General features: G+C 43.3%; 2 protein-coding genes across 5 annotated transcripts in view; one reads left to right on the forward strand and one right to left on the reverse strand.

Annotated features, from left to right (window-relative positions):
* Positions 1–2,815: 2,815 nt before the first annotated feature.
* Positions 2,816–21,551, reverse strand: LOC138607888 (uncharacterized). 2 transcript variants are annotated; one of them, XM_069680545.1, is made up of 12 exons: positions 21,512–21,551; positions 15,481–15,548; positions 15,192–15,210; positions 14,949–15,100; positions 14,782–14,863; positions 7,993–8,116; positions 6,376–6,449; positions 4,384–4,460; positions 4,185–4,264; positions 4,014–4,090; positions 3,807–3,944; positions 2,816–3,189 (listed from the first exon to the last, which is right to left on the reverse strand). In XM_069680545.1, the coding sequence occupies exons 2-12, from the start codon at positions 15,544–15,546 to the stop codon at positions 3,020–3,022; spliced, it is 1,059 nt and encodes a 352-aa protein (XP_069536646.1). In that variant the 5' UTR covers positions 15,547–15,548; positions 21,512–21,551; the 3' UTR covers positions 2,816–3,019. The 2 variants fall into 2 exon arrangements, with proteins under 2 accessions (XP_069536646.1, XP_069536647.1); XM_069680546.1 differs by lacking the exons at positions 4,185–4,264; positions 6,376–6,449 and having other exon boundaries at positions 7,983–8,116.
* A 95-nt stretch (positions 21,552–21,646) lies between these two features.
* mmachc (metabolism of cobalamin associated C) overlaps positions 21,647–23,543 on the forward strand; it is a 7,755-nt gene continuing 5,858 nt past the window's right edge. For all 3 annotated transcript variants that reach the window (XM_069680240.1, XM_069680241.1, XM_069680242.1), the window contains exon 1: positions 21,647–21,925. In XM_069680240.1, the coding sequence (XP_069536341.1) occupies positions 21,836–21,925 (90 nt within the window). In that variant the 5' untranslated portion in view covers positions 21,647–21,835. The remainder of the gene's footprint in view (positions 21,926–23,543) is intronic.

Genomic DNA, 23,543 nt, shown 5'->3' on the forward strand with positions numbered 1-23,543 from the left:
GCGCGTTCCAATCAAGCTAATACGTGATACAGGTGCAAAACACTCATTTGTTTTGAACTCAGTGTTGCCATTTTCGCCAGCGACAGCAACAGGTGATTACATACTGATGAGGGGAATGGAGACGGGTTTGAATCCTGTGCCACGCCATTTCTAGAAGGTGGATTGTGAGCTTTTGCAGGGTGTTGTTCCTGTTGGCGTGCACCCTGAGTTGCCAACTGAAGAAGTCTCCATGGTTTTGGGTAACGACTTAGCTGGTAGGCGGGCGTGGGCTGATGTTCCACCCCCACCTGTGGTTGTTTCCAAGCCGTTGCTGTCTGAGGGATTAGAGGAGAGCGGTCTAGTTTTGCAAGGTGTTTTTCCGGCCTGTGCTGTGACACGTGCGCAGAGCTGCAAAAATCTGCTTCTGACCTGCCTGGGTCAGGGAATGGTGATGGTGGTGGTGGTGTTCTTGTTGAACATGTGGATGTGGTTCCATTGCCTGATCTGCAAATGTCTGTTACAAGGGAGGACTGGGGGAAGAGCCAAAGGGCTGAGCCTTCCCTGTCTGCCTTGTGGGATGAGGTGCTAACAGTTGATAAGGTCAGAGATGTAGCTCAGGGCTATTTTGTTCAGGTGACTTGCTTGTGCGCAAGTGGGTGCCCGGTGATGGTGACTTTGTGGGAGAGGCTATTTATCAGGTGGTTGTGCCAAGTTGTTTTGTCGACATGGTACTGCAGACTGCACATGATGTTTGTGGGCACTTGGGCATAAAGAAAACCTATGACTGTGTCCTACGTTATTTCAACTTACTGGAAAACCAAGTCAGGTTATTAAACCAACTCCCCTCAGTCCCATTCCAGCTGTGAGCCAACCTTTTGAGCATTCGATAATAGACTGTGTAGGGCCGTTGCCTCCTGCTAGGTCTGGTTGTACTTACTTGCTAACTGTGATGTGCCAAACCACGAGATATCCTGCAGCATTTCCTTTGCGCTCAATCTCAGTGAAGTCTGTAGTTAGGGCCCTTACTCAGTTTATTTCCACGTTTGGTATTCCACGTGTGATTAAGAGTGATCAGGGTTCTAATTTCACTTCCCATATGTCCAGACAAATTCTGAAGCAGCTGGGGGTGAAGCACAACCGTGCATCGGCTTACCATGCACAGAGCCAGGGGGCGCTGGAGCGTTTTCATGGAACATTGAAGTCCATGCTGCTTAGCTATGGTATGGAGTTGGGAAGAGACTGGGAGGAAGGACTGCCCTGGCTCATGTTGGCAGCCAGGGAGGTTGTCCAGGAAAGTACAGGATTTAGCCCCAATGATTTGGTCTTTGGTCATTCTGTGCGTGGTCCTCTTGCCATCCTGTAGGATGGGTTGATCGAGAGTGATCCACCAAAAACTTTAGTTGATTATGTCAATGGGTTTTGCCACCGTCTGTATTAAGCTGTTGAGGTAGCAAGGAGTGTGCTCAAGCTACTCAGGAAAAAATGTGTGACCGCAGAGCTGAGAAGCGTCACTTTAGCCCAGGGGATCAGGTGCTAGCTCTTTTGCCACTACAAGTCTCACCATTTCAGGCAAAGTTTGCTGGCCCATACACTGTTGAGAAACAGGTTTCTGATCAACACTACATGATTTCTACACCAAATTGTAGTCGTCTCAACTGTGCCATGTAAATTTGCTAAGGCCTTACTATGAACGTGATGATCCTGTGGCCAGAGACTCAGTGGCCCAGAAAATGTTTGATGGCCCTGCTTTAAATGTTGATTCTGTGCTTTCAGATCTTGATGTCCCAGAGGTGGTGTTAGACAGTGACAGGGATGTTCAAGGGCCAGATGATCCGATCATGTGGGGTAGACTTAAAAGTTCGGAGTCATTGTGTCAGTTTTATAGTTTGTTGAGCCATTTGCCTGCATTACATGAAACAGAGCTGAAAGAGTTGAAAAGGAAGTTCCTGATGTTGTTCACACGCCCCAGTAGGGTAGTCTAGGCTCTAGTACCCAAGTGAGCTGTTTAAGTTCAGCATTATTTTGTTTTTCTTTTGTGGTTTGCTTGTGTGCCCGTTGGTTATTGGTATTATTTCGTGGATCCCTTTGGGGTCCCCGTCTTAAGGGGGGGGGATGTGTTTTCTGTGTCATCTTGAAGGTGTGCCCACTCCTGATAAGGGTTAAAAGTTTCTTCAAGGATTTTTATCGCTGTGAACCCACTTCCTCGTGTTTCGGTTGCCAACCGTTTGTATGATTTAAAGCTATAGTAAGCTAGCATCCACCAGTAAAAGCCAAATGTTGTTTTGCCTTGAAGTTTATCTATTTTACCTGCTGCGATAAACACGTCAGAGACACAACTGAAGGTGTTTATTAGACTCAGACCATTTAAAACAGCACTGCAGCACATTATAAATAGGAGACGTTGTAGCAGCAGCAGGTGTGATGTCACCACTGAACTGGATTGGACAGCCACTGCCCACAAGAGGATGACGGCATGCTGTTCAATGTGTACTGCGCTCAACCTCCTGGTGCGTTCACTGACTGTTTTGTTAGCATGTGTGAGTGTTTCTCTTGGCTTGTGTGTTCACATTTATGTTAGCATGTGTATTAGCATACTTCTATAGAGTGTATTCATGTTGTTCTGCTGGACACCATGATGGAATACACACCTCTGTTTTTGCTAAACTTCTGGGTGAAGTTCAACAATCAGAACACACACTGTAAAACTCGTTTTATAATGTAACTTTTATTGTTAAAGCTAAATCACTGAAGATGTTGAATGTAAACAAAGTGAAATACAAACACACAGTAAGTCTGTGACCGTGCAGCAGAAGCTTTGATCAATCAGGCACAGAAAGATATTTAACTGTCTCAGCAGATAACAGAGGTTTATTAAATACTACAAATATTGAACTCAGATACTATGTATCAATACACAGTATTTAATTCACAATATTATTTGGGGGTGTGGTCTCTGGTAACGGATGGAGGCGTGGTCTGGGGTCCATCTAGTCAGTTAAATTTCAATTGAAGAATGTCATCAGGTGAATCTGAGGAAAGGTCAAAGGTCGTTCAGACTCAGGTCAGGTCCTACATCAGGGTTCACAGTACCAAGGAATTCCCGAACTTCATCATCTTCCTCATCTCCGTCCTGGAGGTCTGATCCTGGATCAGAGAAGTCTGATGGTCTGGACTGAGAGCTCAGACACACTCCTTGTTTGTGATGAAGATCTGTGAGGGGAAGAGAGGAGGAGTTAGAGACTTACACTGGAGACCAGTCACACGTTTCCATAACAACAAGTTTGTGTGTGTGCGTGTGTGTGTGTGTGCGTGTGTGCGTCTGCCTTCATTGGTTCAAATAACTGTAGAAAATTTTAGTGCACAGATTGTGATGTAACTAGATCTCACACACACGCACATGCGCACACACACACACACACACACACACAGTTATACAGACATTTTGAAACACTAATGTCTACATTTTAAACATTAAGCGACAGCCGGTAGTCATTTAGCTTAGCTTAGCATAAAGACTGAAAGTGGGGACACTGCTCGCCTGGCCAAAGGTAAAAAATGAGCCACTGTAAAGAGACTGTAAACGAGGTTGAGACATTTAAATATTTCAGAGATGAGGAATTGAATTAAGTATATTTATATAAAAATTATTGTGATAAAGTTTGTAATTTATATAAAAGTTTGAGTTTATAAAACATTTATAGTTTATCCAAAATGTGTAGTTAAATAAAATGTATAGTTACATATAATTTATAAGTTTATAAGTTTATAGTTGTGATAATGTTCATGGTTCAGTATTTAGGGCTCGCCCTGTATGTGTGGGTCAGTACCTGCAGGGTCTCTGAGGTCCAGCCAGCTCAGGTCATCTGAGCTCACCTCAGCCAGACTCAGACTCAAGTCCTCTGAATCCGAGTCCTCCTCAGGTCTGAGTCTTCCTCTTTGAGGGAGGAGGAGAAGCGGGGACGCCCCTGAAGACAACACAAAGAGTTAAAATCTGTGTATGTGTGAGACTTAGTGTGTGTGTGTTTGTGTGTCACCTGGTGTGTGTGCTGACAGCAGAGGCTCATGTTCTCTGAGAGTCCTGATCTCCTCCTTCAGCTCAGAGACAGCAGATCTGTTAGAACAGAGTCATAACACCATCACCACACAAACAAACGCACGCACACATGCACGCGCGCACACACACGCACACGCACACACACACACACCTGATCTGTTGGACCTCTTGTTGTGTGTGAGAGATGGTCTTTGTTAGATCAGAGCTGTGAGATCTGTAGCTGTCAGTCACCTGCTCCACGATATGAACACACACCAAACACAACACACACAAAACACCCACATTACTGTGTGTAACAGTGTCTGTGTTAAAGTGTGTGTTAATGTGTGTGTGTTACAATGTGTGTTTACCCTGCAAGTGTGTTGGTCCCGCCTCCTGCTCTCTCTGCTCTCCTCCTGCAGTTGGAGAAGCTCCTCCTCCTGCCTCCCTGTCAGAAAACACACACACACACACACACACACACACACACACACACACACACACACACACACACACACACAAGCCCTTTATAAATTGTGATTACGCATTCAACCAATCAATGCTGTTGTTAACCGCCCCAGTGCGTAGCCCAAGTGTGTGAGGGCTCTGATGCAGACTTTTCAATGCCAAATTTCGCACTTTCCATGAGTCTGCATATCTGCAGACTTCCTTTGGTGGTTGCCCAGAGTTCATAGCGAACTTGGTGACATACAGACGTGATTGTCCAGCCCCCCCACTAAATGTAAAAAACGTAAATGTAAACAAAGCAACCATTGACAGTGACCGGAATGCCAAACACAGTTATCTGCAAGTGACTACAATTAAACATTCACAGAGGATTAAAATGCCTTTCTGACCTTAGACAGTAAGCTAAAATATGTAAGGACTGTGATGTAAGATGCACGTTGACATGCTAGAGGTCCGTTTTTTTTCTAATTATTTAATGGCGCATCTGTTAACCAGGCAATGTGTGATGCCAAGATAGTGTTTCCCATTCCTCATTTTTATTCAGTTCTCAAGCCCTCACGGACTCGTGCACTGCACGCCTGACGTCATTAAAGTCCATGAGGGTTCAGTGCTTAGGCTTTAGGGGCCATCGTGAGTGTTTTTACCAAGCAGCAACCTCCGGTGTTGAAAAATGAAGCCAATGCTTAGAGTCGAGGTGAAATGAAAATGTCATTTTACTCCTTTTAGATCACATCCCCAGTAATATTGTGCATCTATTTCACAATATAGGCCAAAAAAACCACAGAAAATCCATTCTTCGTATCCTTATATCAAAATCTAAACCTTTTTATCTCCCAGTAAAACTAAATTTCATGCGTGCTTACGTCAGTTAGCACCAAACAATTTCAACCAATCAATCTGCCACATTTAGCCGCAGAGCACCAAGAACGCTCGGTCAGTTAGCTAGCTGCTGCGCTGTGGAGAACGTCTGTCTACGCCCACTTCTCAACGATCCAATCAAATCCCTCAAATGATATGTCCCGCCTGCACGTCCTGTTTCACTCTGACATACGTCACGATACGGAAGCTAGATACTCTCGAAATGCCGTTTCAGCTCGACTTTAAATGTAAAATGCTGCAGTTCCTCAAGTGTCCACTAGAGGCTCCAGAAAACAGGAAACAACATTACAGCAGACATAAACATGTTCACAGCCTGGTACAAAAACAGTTTTATTATTAATAGTTAATTTTATTGTTCATGATAACTGTACGGGGGTGAGTTGTTTATAACAGACCCATTTTAATTATACTACGTCTTAAATCATAGGGGCGGGGTCACTTGATTGACAGGTGGATCCTGCTGGCTGTCTCCTAGACGTCAACACAGACATACAGACACTGAGCTTACCTTCACCTGTTTGTGTTGTTGGAGACTTTAGAGGACAAATAATCTCTCTGTGTGTTTATGGAACTTTGTGTGCGTGCAGTCTGAGCTCCAGCTTTAAGTGAGTTAAATGTTCGTGTTATTGTCCTGATATATTGTTAGCACTAAGTAGCAGGTATACTGTCCTCCCTTTAGCTGCTTGTTAGCCTGTTCAGTGCTTATCAAACATTTATTTAATCGTCGGTCAGTAAACAGGAGTCAGGAGTTGTTGGCTTTTCCCCGGAGAGATTACAGCGGACCGTCGTGATTAGGAGACCGGTTACTTTAAGTTTCCCGTTACCTGTCGGCTCGCCGCTCTCTCACCGGGCGAGTGAGTCTGCTACTTCTTCAGTCTGATAACTAAACACCTGCACACCTTCAGCCTGTGTGTTTTACTTAAAAGAAAAAGAGGAACAGTCCTGCCTTGAACTGGCAATGGAAAGGGGATACTGAGAACAGGATCTGTGTGTGCCTTTGTGTGCGTGAGACTCACTCAGCTGTGTGTTCAATAGGCGCAGGTCTCTCCCCAGGTGTTGCAGCTCTTCACGCTGCAGCTTTGAGCTCAAACTGAACAAAAACAAAGATTTAACTGTTTCATGTCTCCTCAACCCCCCCTCCCCAGCGGTGCCCATTAGAGCCTGACCGATTTATCGGTATACCAATTTTATCGGCCGATATTCGCAATTCGCAGATATATTCGGTATTGGCGTATTTGTCCTCCGATATACTACAGTGGGTGAAAGCCATTACATCTCCTGACAAGCAGAGGGCACAGTTTTATTCTGACAGCATGAGAGCCGGACTCTCAATCTTTTAACTCAATACAGCTGAAGTCAAGAAATGTAACGGCCTCCTCACTCGTGGTTAAACTATAAACCAGCACAAAAGTGACAAATACCAACATATGCAGAACATGTGTTCTAAACAGACACATTAAAAACACTAACAAAATATAATATATATATACTGTATACATAAAATATAAAAAATATGTTTTTGCATTTTGGAACATAAATATACTTAACAACTTAAACTACTCAGTCAGCACGAGGCAGCAGGCATGATGGGGAATGAGGACGTCCCTGTCGCTGCCAGAGTGCGCGTCACAGCTGAGCAGAGCAGCACACACGGCGAAGGGAAGCATTAGGAAGCATTATCTTTCCCATACAGAGCGAAACATTGTGAGCAACAAACTCGTGTTGAAATCACAGTAATCATGCCAAAGCTTGCTTTCAGAGCACCGCTGTTTCTACCCTCTGCGCATCTAAACTGCGAAAAGCGGTTACGCTCTAAACAACAAGCTTACACGTCTACACCTTCATACAACCCCGCAGGAAGATACAGGGTTTTGTTTGAATAAGCCATCGTCGCGCTGCTGCCAGGTGTGTGTGTCTGTCTAGTGCGCCCTCAGCACACCTGCAGCTCCTTACAGCAGTGCGACACGCGCGCGGACTGTTCATATTCACAGAACGGAAAATGAAGACCTTTTGCGTCTCATAAAGATGTTAAAGTTACGATGTTACGGTGCTACAGACAGAGAGCAGAGCACAGAGACAGCCATGTCACCGTGATGCTACGTGTTGATTGAGTCCCGACCTGCGGACTGTTGGCTGAGCTCCAGACCTCTGCCCCGCGATAGACAGTCCATAGATCGTCCAAAAAGCCCCAAACAGAGCAGAATAATAAGAATAGAAACACAGACGAGGGCAGATCCTCTGCAGACACAGACACCAGCTCACACTTCTCCTGGATCATGATGTTGATTAACAGGGAATATTTAATATGGAAAATCATGAAGCCTTTATTACTATTATTAACAGCATCAGTCTGTCAGATGAGCTGGTCTGTGTTTAGTGACTTGTATCTTCAGCAGCACTGTGTGCAGGTGGGAGAAACATCATTTTTGTTCCTACTGTGTGTTTTTGTTTTATACTCACTTCTGTTTAATTTGATATTTTATTTTGGTGCTATTTAACATTACATTTTGAACATATGTGATTATATCGGCCGATATATCGATATCGACTTTTTTTACTCCATAATATCGGAATCAGCATCGGCCCCAAAAATCCAATATCGGTCGGGCTCTAGTACCCATACCATGATGCACCTCTCTGCGTGGTTGCCTAGTGAAGGGGCTCTGGTGAAGTGTCCCTGCAGACTGCTGAGCTCTAGTACCTCCTCCCTCCTCCTCTCCTCCAACCCCCCTCGGTCCTTCAGCCTCTGCAACTCCTCTGGAAGAAAAGACAAAGTTAGTGTGAGGACGAATTCTTTCCGTCGCATTAATCATCCATTCATGTCTTTTATTTTGAAAGGATTTTCCTGTGAGATTTCACTCTGACTGAATCTTGACAACCCACATAGACCACAGAGTGTTTATAACAAGAGCCTCTGTGTTTCTAAAGCGAAACAGTGAAGTGCTTTAAAACTGCATTCTCTCTAACGTCCAGCAGGGCACGACTCCACTGGCTGTAAAAGTGTGATTCTATAGAAGTCTATGGTAAAATGGTCCTCCTTCTCTCTTGATTTATTCCCTCAGTAAACATTTTCCTAATGAGTTTATGAGCTTTATGGTCTCAATCTCTAGTTTCAAGTCTTCTTCAACAAAGCATGATGTTAATTTAGTCCTAAATCACATAACCCAAGATGGCAGCAGCAGCATTGTGATGTCCTGTGTCTCTAATCAGTGTTTGTCTTAAGTATAATCTTTTACTGAACCCACACTACCATAAAATGGAATTCTCGAATCTGGAGAACTACGGTTGGAATACTGATTTGTTTATTGGAGTGTAAGAGGATTGGCTTGGCGTTTCAGGGCCACGAATGATCTGGATTGATTGATGAGTTTTTGGATTCACAGGGGGCTGCGGCCTACGCGGTGTGTCGCTCACGCACTGCTCCTTCTGCTGGAATCTTTTTCGGGGTTTCCAAACCACTATGCTGAACGACTTCCATCAGCGTATCGGCTCGTCCCCTGGGCTACTTTCGTTACTGTGGCACAGGCCTGTAACTTGTGATCTATCGTTTGACCACTACAGGAGTGTCCATCTCTCAGTAACTACAGGAAAGTGTCCGACGCCTTGCTCAGGTGCATCGTGACACAATCTCAGCATGTGGACTAAAATGCTTACGCTCCTGGCTTTGTTCTGTCTGCCTGCTATCCACTAGCATGCAGAACAAGGGAAAGTTTGGGTGAGTGACTACAACATCTCCACGCATGCAGTGCACGCATCTTACTTTGAAATGACAATCGGTGCGCAGGACTTGGCTGGCTGGCGGAGGTGTCTGCGACCTGGCGCACAGCTCACCTTACAGCAAGGACATTTTAAACATCTCCTAAGCCTCCTCCTCCTAAATAACTGTTTCAAGCCAAGAACTCACGCGGAAATCTCACCTAAAGAAAGACGCGAGCTGCACTCATTGTACACACACTCTGAGATGTATAATCATGCTTATGTTGTTGTTGTCTGGAAATGTGCAGCCTAATCCAGGGCCTGACATAAATGCTTTGAAACTCCCAAAGACTTTCAGCACACATCTGGTATTGGTTTTGTGAATGTGAGGAGTCTTTTACTGAAAATTGATATGGTTAGGATTTGGGCTAAGACAACAAATGCTGATATCATGGTATTATCGAAGACATGGCTAAGTAGATCTACTCCAGACAGTCATGTTTGTATGGATGGATACAACATCTTTCGCACCGACCGCCATGCAAAAGGTGGAGGAGTTGGATTTATATAAAAAACATGTATCAGACAACAACACTTTTATTCAAGTCTGAACCTGAACAGTACGAGCTGCTTGTATTGAAAGTTGAATTCACTGAAGGTTGTATTATGACACTTGTGGGATGTTACAGACCTCCCTCTGCTCCAAGGGAAACTTTGTCTTCACTATCTGAATCCCTGTCTATGTTCTGTATGAGTGAGCTTGTTGTTATGGGGGATTTAAACTGGGACTGGCTGGCTCCTATCTCTGAACCTGTTAAATATTTTTGCGATTCTGCACACTTGATGCAGCTTATAGAATCTCCGACAGGGCCCAACCGTAAACATCCTGAAAAGTCAACGCTCCTTGACTTATTTTTTAACTAACTCTCCCCACAAATATAAAGCCACAGCCGTATTCGCTAATGACGTCAGTGATCACTGCGTAATTGCTGCGGTGCGAGATACAAAGCTCCCGAAGAAACAACCACGTATTCTATACAAAAGACATTTCAAATACTTCTGTGAGCAAGCATTTCTATATGATCTTTATCTATGTGACTGGGACAGAATATGCCTGATTCCAGACCCTGAAATGGCTCTGACTTATTTTAAATCACTTTTCTTGGAGGTCATAAATAGACACGCTCCACTTCCACTCCATGGTTTTCAGATAAACTCTCAGATATTATTCATGAGCGAAATATTGCTTGGGCAACTGCAAGAAAATCCAAATGTCAATGAGACTGGAAACATTTGAGGCACTTAATAAATAGATGTATCTCTCTAATTGGAAAAGCTAAATCAGACTTCTATGTTAAAGAAATGATTGACATCTTAAATAATCCTTAATAAAGGGAATGTCCTCAGGCACGGAAAAATACAGTGCTTTACCACAATCATTAAAGGTAGGAAATGAAAACATTACTGACAAAACTAGAATGCTAAATGCCCTGAATCAGCATTTTATATCTTCTGGTTTGTTGTTTCAAAACGAAGCACATCTAGATCTCCCTCAAAATGTTCCTGAAGAGGAAGAATGTATGCCTTTTGATTTTAGTTTCAGCCCTGTAGACGTGCACGAAGTGTATGATGCACTTAAAAAGATAAATACTAAGAAATCAGCTGGTCCTGATGGTCTGGACCCAGTCTTCTTACAGATTGCTGCAGAGATGATGGCTGAGCCAATAACTTTTAATTTTAACCTGACCATAGAAAGTGGTAAAATACCTGAGGTCTGGAAGGCAGCACACGTCATCCCAGTACTGAAAGGTGGAGATTCAACTACCCCAAGCAATTATAGACCTATATCCTATAACCCTATATAACCCTAACTCAGTTTTAGCCGAGGTCTTGGAAGGGCTTATGAGTAATCAATTGAAAGACTTTTTATTACAACATAACATCTTAAGTGACCTACAGTCTGGTTTCAGAAAAAAACACAGCACCACTACTGTCACAATGAAGATCTTAAATGACATCATAAATGCTATTGACTCTAAAGAACCCTGTGTTGCACTTTTTATAGATCTATCAAAGGCCTTCGACACCGTCGATCACCGTGTTCTCCTAAAGAGGTTAACATAGGATTTTCTACAAGTTCTGTTCAATGGTTTGAAAATTATTTAAGTGGGAGAATGCAATGTGTCCAAGTAGATGGTTTGTCTTCTTGCTTTTTAAATATACAAAATGGTGTCCCACAAGGGTCCATACTAGGTCCTATTTTATTCATTATTTATATCAATAATTTATGTAAAAATGTGGTGGACGTAAAGTTTCGTTTTTACGCTGATGATACCATTATTTATACTTCTTCGTCTTCCTTAACTAGTGCAATAAATGACTTACAAGCCGCTTTTAATACTATACAAATCTTTGGAAATTAAGACTTGTTCTTAACCCAAATAAGACGAAAACGATCTGCTTCTCAAGGTCAAAAAGGACTGGAACAGAAAGTTATCAGATTACTACATCGAAGGACGAGGTTATTGAACGTGTGACAACATATAAATATCTGGGTTTCTTACAAGAGGAAAACCTGTCTTTCAATAATCAGATTGAGAGCCTCACAAAAAAACAGAGTGAAATTAGATTTCTTCTATAGAAACAAAAACTGTTTTTCTCTTGTTGTAAGAAAAAAACTCATTCAAGCAACATTCTTATCAGTTATTGACTACGGTGACATTCTTTATATGCACGCTACCTCAGCTTCACTGAAAATGCTGGACTCAGTGTATCATGCAGCGTTGCAATTCGTGTATGGTTTGGGTTTCCGCACCCATCACTGCATCTTGTATCTAATCTTGTATGAGAAAGTTGGCTTGTCTTCATTATATAATTGCAGGATGGAACATTGGCACATCTTCCTTTAAAAGGCGATACTACATGATCTGCCTTCTTACTTATGTTCTCTACTGTCTCCTCAAACTCTCAGTGGCCACATCCTTCGGTCACATGGACATATCATGTTTGTCATTCCTCAAACTCGATCTGTCTTTGGTAAAAGTGCTTTTAATGTCTTTGCTCCCTCGACTTGGTTCCAGCTGCAGGGTCACCTCAAACTGGAGAAATTAATTAACTTGGAAGTCTTTAAAAGCTGAATTAAGGAGCGTTTGATCAGTAAATGCAATTGTCCTAGTGCTGAATGCTATTGAGCTATTGGCTGATGGATTTCTTGCCTGTCTTAGTCAGTTGCCTGCTCAGCATTTGAAACTTTTATGTTGCTGTTTTTAGTCAGTTGATTGTTCTGTATTTAAAACTTTTATGTTGCCGTCTTAAATCTGTTGTCTGTTTGTGTGAAACTTTTTATGCTGCCGTCTTGGCCAGGACTCCCTCGTAAAAGAGACCTTGCATCTCAATGGGATAATTTCCTGGTAAAATAAAGGTTAAATAAAGTAAGTAAAAATAGTCCAGTGTCCGGGGCCTAGGGTAACCCACAGGACCCCCCGGGGGACATGATCGTAGGCCTTCTCTAAGTCCACAAAGCACATGTAAACTGGATGACCAAATTCCCATGACCAACCCCAAGCAGCCCTGCCAGTGTGGAGTTGGTCTTCTGTTCAATGGCCAGGTCGGAATCTGCATTGTTCCTCCTGTATCTGAGGTCCGATGATCGGCCGGAGCCTCCTTTCCAGCACCCTGGAGTAAACTTTCCCTGAGAGGCTGACATGGAAAGCATGACGTATGTGCGTAATGCCGTGCTTTCCATGGACGGTGGCTTCTTATGAGAAGAAAGGTAATGATCCACCCATTTCTATTCTTAATAAGACTGAACGTAAGATGTTGTTAGCCTCTCTGCTAGCCCACTAGCTCAATTTAGCTTGTTATTTAGCATCGATTAAACTGGGGTATTAAACAAATCAGTCATCTTTTTATGGAGCAAAACAAAGTGACCATCTCTGGCTGTGATGTTGGACATTACCTGATCGGTGGCCCGCCAGCGTACCCAATGCAACATCTGCTCATGAAACCTTCTTCAGATACTGGCAGACTGAAACCTGCTGTGTACTTCTACATATGTGGCGAACATGTCGATAACTTCACATAAGAAGGGACGAGTGACATTTTTCTTACTCAAAACTACACAGTCTAACAAACCTGTTCTCTTTGTGTCAAAGCGATCAATATTGTCATCATTAGTTTCTCTATTGATTAAAAAAGCACTGAATCACAGACGGTCTCTTGTTTCATTTTGTTTTTTAAATAACGTTTATACATGTGTACAAGCTTTATACAACATGGAGTTTAACTGTGGCAGAGCTGCTCCATGGTGCAGGCGAGCTAACATCAGCGGTGGCTGCAGCAACCTTTATCAGAGCTCTGAAAGTGTAACCAGTCCACCACCATCGACTCCAGAATGACCGTCACCGAGTTTAAAGTCCTGGTGAGTCGCACGACGGTCTGTCACCGAGCACCAAACTGCAAGGAGGCAGCTTGTCTCCTTGGCCGACCACTGCTTCGCATTCATATCCATAACATTCCTTGTTTTGTGTAGCTGAATGTAGAAAAACGGACACTCACGTTTGGTTTGTCTCTTTGGTCACAGCAACCCTGCCCCTCACCCCTGATGTAAGCGGTTTGCGGTTCTAGATCAGCAAAGAGTTGGGGCCGCTCTGGAACCTGTTTTCCTGGCCGGGAGCCAGTTCATTTTCAGTCGAAACACAAACAACTGGTTTGGCTCTGAAAATTCCTTGGTGGAAAAGGGGTATGAGGAGCTTCTTGACTACCTCAGCGACCTTTGCCATGTATATAGAAAAGGCTTCCCTGGATCTTCAGACTCCTCATCAGAGGACGTGTTGGTTGGGTTCAGGAGTTCCTCAAAGTGTTCCTTCCACCGTCTGACAATATCCCCAGTCCGGGTCAGCAGTTCTTCTCCCCTGCTGAAGACAGCTTGCTTCCCCCTCCTGAGTCATCTAACGGTTTGCCAGAACTTCCTTGAGACATTGCTGTCCCCGCAAGTGGTGGGCCGACAAGGTGGCGGCTCCACGTCTCTTGTTTGGGCTGAGCCCGGCTGGGCCCCATGGGCAGAAGCCGGCCACCAGACACTCGCCATCGAGCATCCCCCCAGGTCTGGCTCCAGGGGGCAGTCCCAGTCTCCCTGATCTGGGCGAGATAGCTGTAATACGTAGTTGCCTCTTCATAGGTTTTTTCTTTTTTTACCGCTCTTAGTCTGGTCCTACCCCTGGGACCACTTTGCTTTGGGAGACCCTACCAGGGGCTAGTGCCCTGGACAACACAGCTCCCAGGTTCACAGGGACACGCAAACCCCTCCACCCAGTTAAGGTGGCGATTCATGGAGAAATAATGATTTGACTTTTATCGGGATAATTATCGATCGAGATAACATTTTTGACCAGCTCTACTTCGGCCTATACAAACTAAACCCTGTACCTTCCTGTGGTGTTGTACAGAGGTGTAGGCGTTAGATGTTTAGCGCATAACCGCTGTGAAACAATCAGAAAATAATGTCTTATTTCTCTGTTTCATTGCTTTTTTCACATTAACACTCGCTCTCTTCACTTCCTGTCTATGCTGCTCGACCACAGCTGCTCTCTCTCTTTTGCTGGCGGCAGCTTTGGTATCGTATCATTGTATCATTTTAAAACACTTGGTATCGAAAAGGATTTAAGTAACCAACATTTTGAAAACCTTAATATACACATATATTACCTTGTAGTGTGACACATTACCTTGTAGTGTCTGGATGTGACTCTGCTGAGTCTGTCTCTCTGTCTCCAAGTCGAGGACTCTCTGTGTCAGAGACTTAATCTCCTTGACAAAAAACATATACAATCTGTCAGCGATGACATCACTCTGACATCAATATTATTAACATAAATGTCCATTAGTCCCACACCTGACGCTGTATCTGCAGTTGGGACTGCAGACCAGCCAGGTCTGACCACTGAACACCCCCACCAGAGGGGGGGGGCTCTCTCTGAGAGGGGAGGCGAAGAGGAAGAGCAGGGGGGTCTAGGTCTCTGAGCCGCCCCTTCAATGGAGGCAAATCTGCAGGAAGAGAAGGGTAAGGGAGGGGGGTAAGGGTTATATATTTATATACATGTAATTTACTCTGCAAATCATTCATTCAGAGACTCACCTGCTGAGCTCAGTCTCTCCTACAACACAAGAAGACTTTATTAATGAACACATTTATATTTCATCAATAAACAGTTTTATACACAGTCAGAGATCATCTTGTATTAGTGCAGTAACCGTCTTCCTGAATAATAATAATAATACAAACTTTAGTGGATCATTAGTGACACCTACAGGCAGCTCCAGTAATGACAGCACTCCACAGTGACTTATGGAGTTAATGTCGTATTTAAACATTAAATTAAAAAGATTTTAAAATATATTAATATAAATATGATGAAGAAACTCACCCTCATCTTGGCCACGCTGCCGTCTGCCACAGACAGGATGGAGCACAGCTGACGGTCCCAGCTCATGACTGAGAGACACACACCAGCAGGTTTCATTATGAACCCTCATGTACATATCAGTGTGTGTGTGTGTGTGTGTGTGTGTGTGTGTGCGTGTGTGTGCTGACGGACAGCAGACGTCACTGTGTCACAACTGTGCACGTGTTTTCCGGCGGAGGCCTGTGTCACTGAGCAGATTAAAGGCTTGTTCAAGATGACTGCTTGCCTCGACAACAGGTGTGAGTAACCGATTGCAGTCACTACCTTCTTTGTTGAAAAGTTTGCTGCTCGCCTCGTCAAGCATCTATAATACCAACACCTCACTGATGAATTGAAGTGAATAAAGTCTTAATTTGTTGTTGTTGTTATAATTATTATTTTTACTACCTTTATTATTTTAATTGGATTTAATATTAAGTTCTCATTATACTTTATTCAGGGCTTTTGATAGTTATTTGGATATTTACATCATTGCATTTACGTTTATGCCGGGGACACACCGGATGCCGAAGCGCTGCGAAGCGCCGTGCAACGAAAATCGCGCGCGAGCCGGAGCACTTCCGTTCACACCAGACGCGCATTTCTCCGCGCCGTCGACAAGCGCCTCTGCTCCTCAGCTGTCGTTTACTCACATTTGGAGCTGTTTTTTCATCGTGCTCTCTCTCTCTGTTTGCGAGTGTTTTGACACCCCGCCCGCACCCCCTATAGCCAGTCCACTTTGTGTCTCTCTTTTTCTTGTGTGTGCCTGTGTGTCTGTGTGTGTTTGTGTTTGTGTCTATGTCTGTGTGTCTGTGTGTGTGTCTATGTCTGTGTGTCTGTGTCTATGTCTGTGTGTGTCTGTGTGTCTGTGTCTGTGTGTATCTTCATCTCTCTCGCACTCTGTTTAGATACTGACAAATATATAAACGCACACAAATATAACATCGCATTTGTCAATCACGGTGTTTTATTTTGAAAATTGTTTTAATTTTGAAAATTGACCGGATTCTCTCGTTGTTTCATGTGTGACTTCCTGCCAGGATTGACGCGATCGCTCGCGGCTCGCGCAAAAAATAGACCAGACGCCGAAACGATCGCTGCAGGGCGCGAGCCGGCCGCGGAGGTGCGCGCCACGGCGCACCTGGTGTGAACGACACAATCGGTTAACATGGGCGCCGAAAGGAAACGGGCTCCGCTCCGCGGCTATTCGCGGCGCTTCGGCGTCCGGTGTGTTCCAGGCGTAACTGGTTTCCGTTAGCCAGCTGTTTCCGTGTTTACTTAACAGCAGCAGTTGTTTTCTGCCTCAGTCGCCGGATTCGCCACACATTCATAAACACATCACTGACGATGTTCAGGTCTCCTCTCATATCAACAGCGGTAAAAATGATTGTATAAGTGAGCAGTTCATCACAGCCGCCAACGAAAATAAATACATGTCAGAAAATGAAGTATTTCCAACACGTGTCAACCTGGTTTCGATCTCACCTGAGCAATAATATAATGCTCCATGATCATCCACTTAACGCTTTGAGCCACCGAAACAACACACTGACTCGATCCGTGTCATATATTAATTAATTACGTCAGCATTCAGGTAACATTCTGTTTTTGTTTCATCTGAAACAACTGGTTACCTTGAGCTTGTGGCAGGAAATACCTGAACATATCTAGCACGGTTTTTCTATAAACTAAGGCTCTTTTGACCCAGCATTGCAGCAGCCCACCACACTACACAGTATAACAAATACAATACTTTTTAACTGTGACGATCTTTTTTGGTGACTTTACGGAGCTTAAATTTCAGATTCTGTCTTCATTGTATTCAGGTAACTGGTAATTGTTTTGGGAGCTTAGGCTTCTTAAAACATGTCGTTGCCTCGGGCTATGTGAGGCAGGCCCGGCCCTAACCAATTTGGCGCCCTAGGCAAGATTTTAGGTGGCGCCCCCCCTTGCATCGCAGTAAATTCCACTGCTAGTGTACATACTCACAAGAAACTGAATAGCTTTGTCTTGGACAATCTTTTATTTAAAGAAAGCAATTGCCAATCAAAATACTTAGAATTAGAAAGAAAGAAATACAAAAACATATGAAATGAATATATGAAATACAATATAAATAGCTTAGATAAAGTATAAGATTTAAATATAATAAAAGTGTAAACAAGGGATATAAAATAAATTATAAATACAATATAAATATGGCACTGCACAAAATAAGAAACCAGTATTGACAGAAAATTACAAGGATTTAAATAAAAAGGGGAACAAAAAGGGGATCTTACAAAGACCTCTAGTGGTGCTTTTTGGTACTGCATTAACTTGAATGACTTCAAAACTACACCACCACCTCCTCAACCTCACATCACCTGCTACAGCTTTACTCTCCTCGTCTTTCTTGCAGCAAAGTCATCAACAACATCATCACATGACAACTGATTTGAGACCACATGGTTTATGCTTATGATGGCAAGTCTGTTAAAATACACATGTTGACACCTTCGTCCGTCCTTTTGTTCAGGGAATGTGAAGCTGTTTTCAATGTGAAATGGACCTCTGTGTACCAACTCTGTTCGTACCTTATCAGTTAGAGGAGATGGCCAGTCAGCAGGGTCTATTGGAGCAGCAGGAGGAGCGCTTGATGCTGCTGCATCACTGTTGGGTTGTGCTGCTGAGGTGGAGGTGATAGGAGGAGCGCTTGATGCTGCTGCATCACTGTTGGGTTGTGCTGCTGAGGTGGAGGTGATAGGAGGAGCGCTTGATGCTGCTGCATCACTGCTGGGTTGTGCTGCTGAGGTGGAGGCGACAGGAGGAGCGCTTGATGCTGCTGCATCACTGCTGAGTTGTGCTGCTGAGGTGGAGGTGACAGGAGGAGTGCTTGATGTAGTAGATGGCCAAAGATTTGAAGGGGTGGGACTGAGAAATCTCAACAGCGCATCTGAAGAGAGAAGAGGAGTATGTGACACCAGTCTAATAATAAACATATGATTCCAAGAATAAAATGAAATGAAATGAAATAATATAAATGAAAAACCTAAGAGATACATGCATGATGTTCACTATACTGTACATGTATAATACACAATGTACTTTTTCTGATATGCAAATTATATTAGATTCAACTTTATCGTCATTACAGTGAAATGCTGATTAGCAGAATGCACAGAAGCAGTAAACTGCAGTATAATACAGCATGTGGGTTATGCTATAACATTAATGATGTGCACTTTAACACTGATGTAAAGTTTAACACTATAAACACACTGTAGACAATATGAACTGTAACACAACAAACAGCTAGGCTTACAACTATAATATATAAAGGGCTGGAAAAGGAATAGCATTTTGATTTGATTAATGTGAGCTAACCAGATGGCAATAAAAATGGAAACACATTTAACATTATAACACCTGCTGAATAGATGTAATATGTACACGTTTCCCTGAGGAAGGTAAGGTGGGAGTAGTTACATTACTATTTTCCATAACAGCTTAGGCCCTTCCATAACATTAACTGACGTTAAAACTAACAACTCAGCTGGGGCGCCGGCGACCTAGCTATTTGATTAGCAAACCATGTTATGCTAATGGTTAACGACGTTATCATCGTTCTGCATCAGACGAATAATGTCATGACATCATAATCACTGTAACGTTACGTTACCTCTGACTTTGTCTCGGTTTTCCTCCTCTTCTTTTCTTTTTTTCCTCCCCTGGACACCAGACAGTTTGGGACGTTTAGACATTTTGTCGAGCTTGGGGGTTAAGTCAAAAAGCGACCATCCCCCCAGGTAGCAGGTACAGTTCATTAGTCTGAGGAGGGGGGGGCATCTTAGGAAAGTAACGTATCATCATTATTATTATTATTATTATTATTACTATTTAATAGGCTTTGCTATGCAGTTAAATTAATGTGGGTTTATTATTTTCATATTAACACATAATAATACCAACTAGTTTTAAGTTACACTTTTTTTCTTCCCCCATTTGTGGCGCCCCCTGGATTGACAGCGCCCTTAGCATTTGCCTATACTGCCTATGCCACGGGCCGGCCCTGATGTGAGGAAAGACGTAAATTCAAACAGTGCTGTGTTTGAAAATGATTGCAGAACTTTACATTGCTTTTGATAATAATTCTATAAACTGAAATAAGACACGCTTGTTATAATGTTCCTGTTGCCCCGCGATGTCAATTGTTTAATGTATTTTCATAGTGTTGCCAGATGTAGATCGTCACTTTTCGTTACACAAATGTGTAGAGTTGACGTGTGCTGTCAGGTAGCGAACGATAAAGCCGTATTTTCGGAGAAAACACCTTGATAAATGTGTTCGTGGTCACATAGGCTGAAGGTACCAGTTGTTTTAGATTAGCACAAAACAAAATGTTACCTAGATGCTGTGATGCTGACGTAGTTTATATAGTATGATGTCCATCATAGGTAAAAGGTGGCCTAGAGGGATTATTAAATAACTTGTAGTGTATTTTTGCTCTCGTGGGATCGAATCCAGTTCCACACTAGAAAATATTTTATTTTCGTACACTTCATTTTAAAGTTGGTGGATATGATGCGCTGCTCACTTCACTGCAATCATTTTCGCCGCAATGCATGTGAAATGCGACCTGAAAATTGCCCATAATATGATTCCGACTGTGTGGCTCCGCGGTCACAGTTATATTGCTTATTTTAGCTGAGTTGCCAGAGTTGGATCGTCACAGTTAAAAAGTATTGTATTTGTTATACTGTGTAGTGTGGTGGGCTGCTGCAATGCTGGGTCAAAAGAGCCTTAGTTTATAGAAAAACCGTGTTAGATATGTTCAGGTATTTCCTGCCACAAGCTCAAGGTAACCAGTTGTTTCAGATGAAACAAAAACAGAATGTTACCTGAATGCTGACGTAATTAATTAATATATGACACGGATCGTGTCAGTGTTTTGTTTCGGTGGCTCAAAGCGTTAAGTGGATGATCATGGAGTATTACATTATTGCTCAGGTGAGATCGAAACCAGGTTGACACGTGTTGGAAATACTTTATTTTCTGACATGTATTTATTTTCGTTGGCGGCTGTGATGAACTGCTCACTTATACAATCATTTTTACCGCTGTTGATATGAGAGGAGATCTGAACATCGTCAGTGATGTGTTTATGAATGTGTGGCGCATCCGGCGACTGAGGCAGAAAACAACTGCTGCTGTTAAGTAAACACGGAAACAGCTGGCTAACGGAAACCAGTTAGGGTAGCAACCAGTAGGGCGATATCACCGGCGTTACATTGTGAATGACAGTACTTTGATAAAAGCGTTTGGTGTCTGTCTGACACTTCATGAAGTTTAAGTCTCATCACTTCCTTGGTGTCAAAGCTTTTTTCAGCCAATAGGCGCTTCACTCAAACCAGAGCAAGTCGTTCCCCATCATGCATGGAGTTATACAGTCGGTGTAGGGCAACTGCGGCGCCTGGCCCTGAAAACTGCGGCCGCCTTGCGCAGTCGGGTTTTCAGAACACGTCGGACAACAATCTTACCGTCATACAATGTGCTTGGCAAGGCGGTGATCGATTCTGCGCAGGCCTCGCTCATCTTGAACAAGCCTTAATTACAGCTGCAGGATGTTCAGACATGAGTAACGCTGATCATCTGAGCAACAGAACGCTGATAACGGGAAGGACCTACTTTATTGATCCGCGGCCGGTGGACAGTTCAGCCTCGAAGGACAGATTTAAACCATAAACTGTACATATAACCTTTATATACACTGATTTAACATAATGGGGCGGAACCAACGTTTTAATGCTATTAGTGCTGTCACGTTAACGTTAGCAGTAAGCTAACCGCACTTGCTATCCGGTGACGTGTTGCCTCGGTGTTTATAACATTGACGTTCCTGTGACTGTTTGAAAAGTTATTATCTGTCTGTATGTTATTTACTGTCTCTTAAATATAATAAAAGTGCCGCTGAAAACAGAATACGTCACCCTTAAACGGAATAAACGGCGGTAATTTTATTCAGGGTACTCACTGAAAACCTGCAGTCTCCACTTTCAAATCCAGGAGCGCCATAAACAGCAAAGTGATGACGTAAGACGCAGCTGCTGAGGTCTTCTGGGTTATGTAGTAGAGGGGTTTGAGCTGTTTCTCTACGAAATGAGTGAAGTTCAACAACAGTTTTTTAATACACACTGTATACCATCTCAACATCTGTAATTATGTCGTATTTTATTGATTAAAGCCATTTGTTTATAAGGAGAAGTCATCACAGGAAACAGTCCCGTTTTATTCCTGACGTTTTTCAGTCAAAGAACAACATCTCCCACAACCCACCACTTCGTGTTGGCGAGCAACAATGGCGGCGTCCATAGTCAGAGTGGAAGATGTTACAGGACCTCTGCAGGAGTGTTTGTCAGGACTCGGGTTTGAAGTTCATCCACTGAAGGTGTGTTTATATTTAAATAACTTAACTGTCCCTCTATCTGCCTGTCCGTCTCTCAGGTGGGCTGGTATTGTGCTAGCTCTCTCTCTCTCTCGCCCCCCCTCTCTCAATTAATTTCAATCCAAAGAGCTTTATTAACTTGGGAAACATACGTTTACATTGCCAAAGCAAGTGTCAAAATAAAAATACAAATGAAGAACAATAAGGACAAACTGTGTAAACAGAGCTGTATAAACCTGCAGCATTATAATCACTTAGAGAATATGTGGTGTTGAACTGAAAATGCTGAATTTACTCTTCAAATATAAACACATCAGTAAAGATAAAGTGTCGACAGCAGTTAAGAACAAAAACGTTTATTTTCTCTTTTAGTTTAAAAATGTATTTACAGTTATTTGTTCTTTGTACAGTTTGTTTATATACAGAGGTGAGCAGTGCACACGCTCAGTGCAGGTACACACAGGTGCTTAAACAGTCTTCACGGGGGTTTGGGCTGTTGGACACCCACTTCCTGTCACAACCGCTCACACACCTTGCTGCTGTGTTTGCACATTGCTGTCCTTCACCCAGCAGGTATGGGAGTTTCTGGGTATTGTTCATGTTGTCAGAGTGTTTGTGGGTGTGTGTGTGATCAGTGGGAAGTTTGTGTGTCTGAAGTCCTGCTACAGTTGGCAGGTAGTTTAAACATGTTACTCTGTTTCCACCTCCTGCTGAGTGCAGTGGCTGCAGAGTGTGTCCTCTGTAGGGAGCCAGGTGTGCCTGTACAGAGTCAGTGATGTCCACAGTGCTTAGGTGTTCTGCCACTGTGTGCTCTCTGTTTAGGGACAAACAGCATTCCACTTTGCTCTGTTTGTTGGTTTATTCTTTCCAGTGTGTTAAATAGTTTTCTTGTTGTTGCTCTATAGTTCGGCTCAGTCTCACTGGGTTTCTGTCTGAGGGCTCTGCTTGTGAGTCCCAGGACCAGCTGGCTGAGGGGGCAGCTCTGTCCAGTCTCTCTGGAGGTGAGGGCTTTGTTTTATGGAGCGTGTCAGGGTCACTTTCTCATGGTTATAAAATTTAAATGCTCTTTGTTGGATTTTGATAAGTCGTGGATATCGTCCTGATTCTGCTCTGCGTGCAGTGTTTGGTGTTTCCGTTGGATGTGGAGAATGGATTTACAGGATTCTGCATGCAGAGTCTCAGTTTGGTGTTTGTCTCATTTTGTAAAGTCTTGGTTGGCGAGTGGACCCCAGAGCTCGCAGCCATAAAGGGAGATGGGTTCATAACAGAGTCCAAATCTTTAAGCCCGATTTGAATCAGGATGTCTAACTTGATGTTCTTTCTGCTGGCGTAAAAAGCCCTTCTTGCCTCGTCTCTCAGGTCTCTGCAGCTTTGTTGTAATTACCTGTGCTGCTGATGTTCAGGCCAAGGTAGGTGTAGTTTTTTGTGTGTTCAACTTTGACTGTATCTAGAAAGAATTCGTATTTGTGGTGCTGGAGGCTGTGTCTTTTTTGGAATATCATAATGTTAGTTTTGATTAGATTCATGGTCAGGGCCCAGGTCTGGGAGAAGCTGTGCAGAAGATCAAGGTGCTGTTGTAGCCCTTCCTTGGTAGGAGAGAGGACTTCAGTGTCTAACAGGG

Source organism: Semicossyphus pulcher, unplaced genomic scaffold, assembly GCF_022749685.1.
Source record: "Semicossyphus pulcher isolate SPU_LCO1_2020_fin unplaced genomic scaffold, fSemPul1.0.p SCAF_4, whole genome shotgun sequence".
NCBI classification, from domain to species: Eukaryota; Metazoa; Chordata; class Actinopteri; order Labriformes; family Labridae; genus Semicossyphus; species Semicossyphus pulcher.

Coding starts and splice junctions, on each gene's coding strand:
- LOC138607888 (XM_069680545.1), bottom strand. CDS start 15,546: ATGAGCTGGGACCGTCAGCTGTGCTCCATCCTGTCTGTGGCAGACGGC. Junction 8,117..14,781: donor TCACATCCAGACACTACAAG/GTAATGTGTCAC, acceptor CTTTTCTTCCAG/AGGAGTTGCAGAGGCTGAAG. Junction 3,945..4,013: donor GCTGTCAGCACACACACCAG/GTGACACACAAA, acceptor TGTTGTCTTCAG/GGGCGTCCCCGCTTCTCCTC.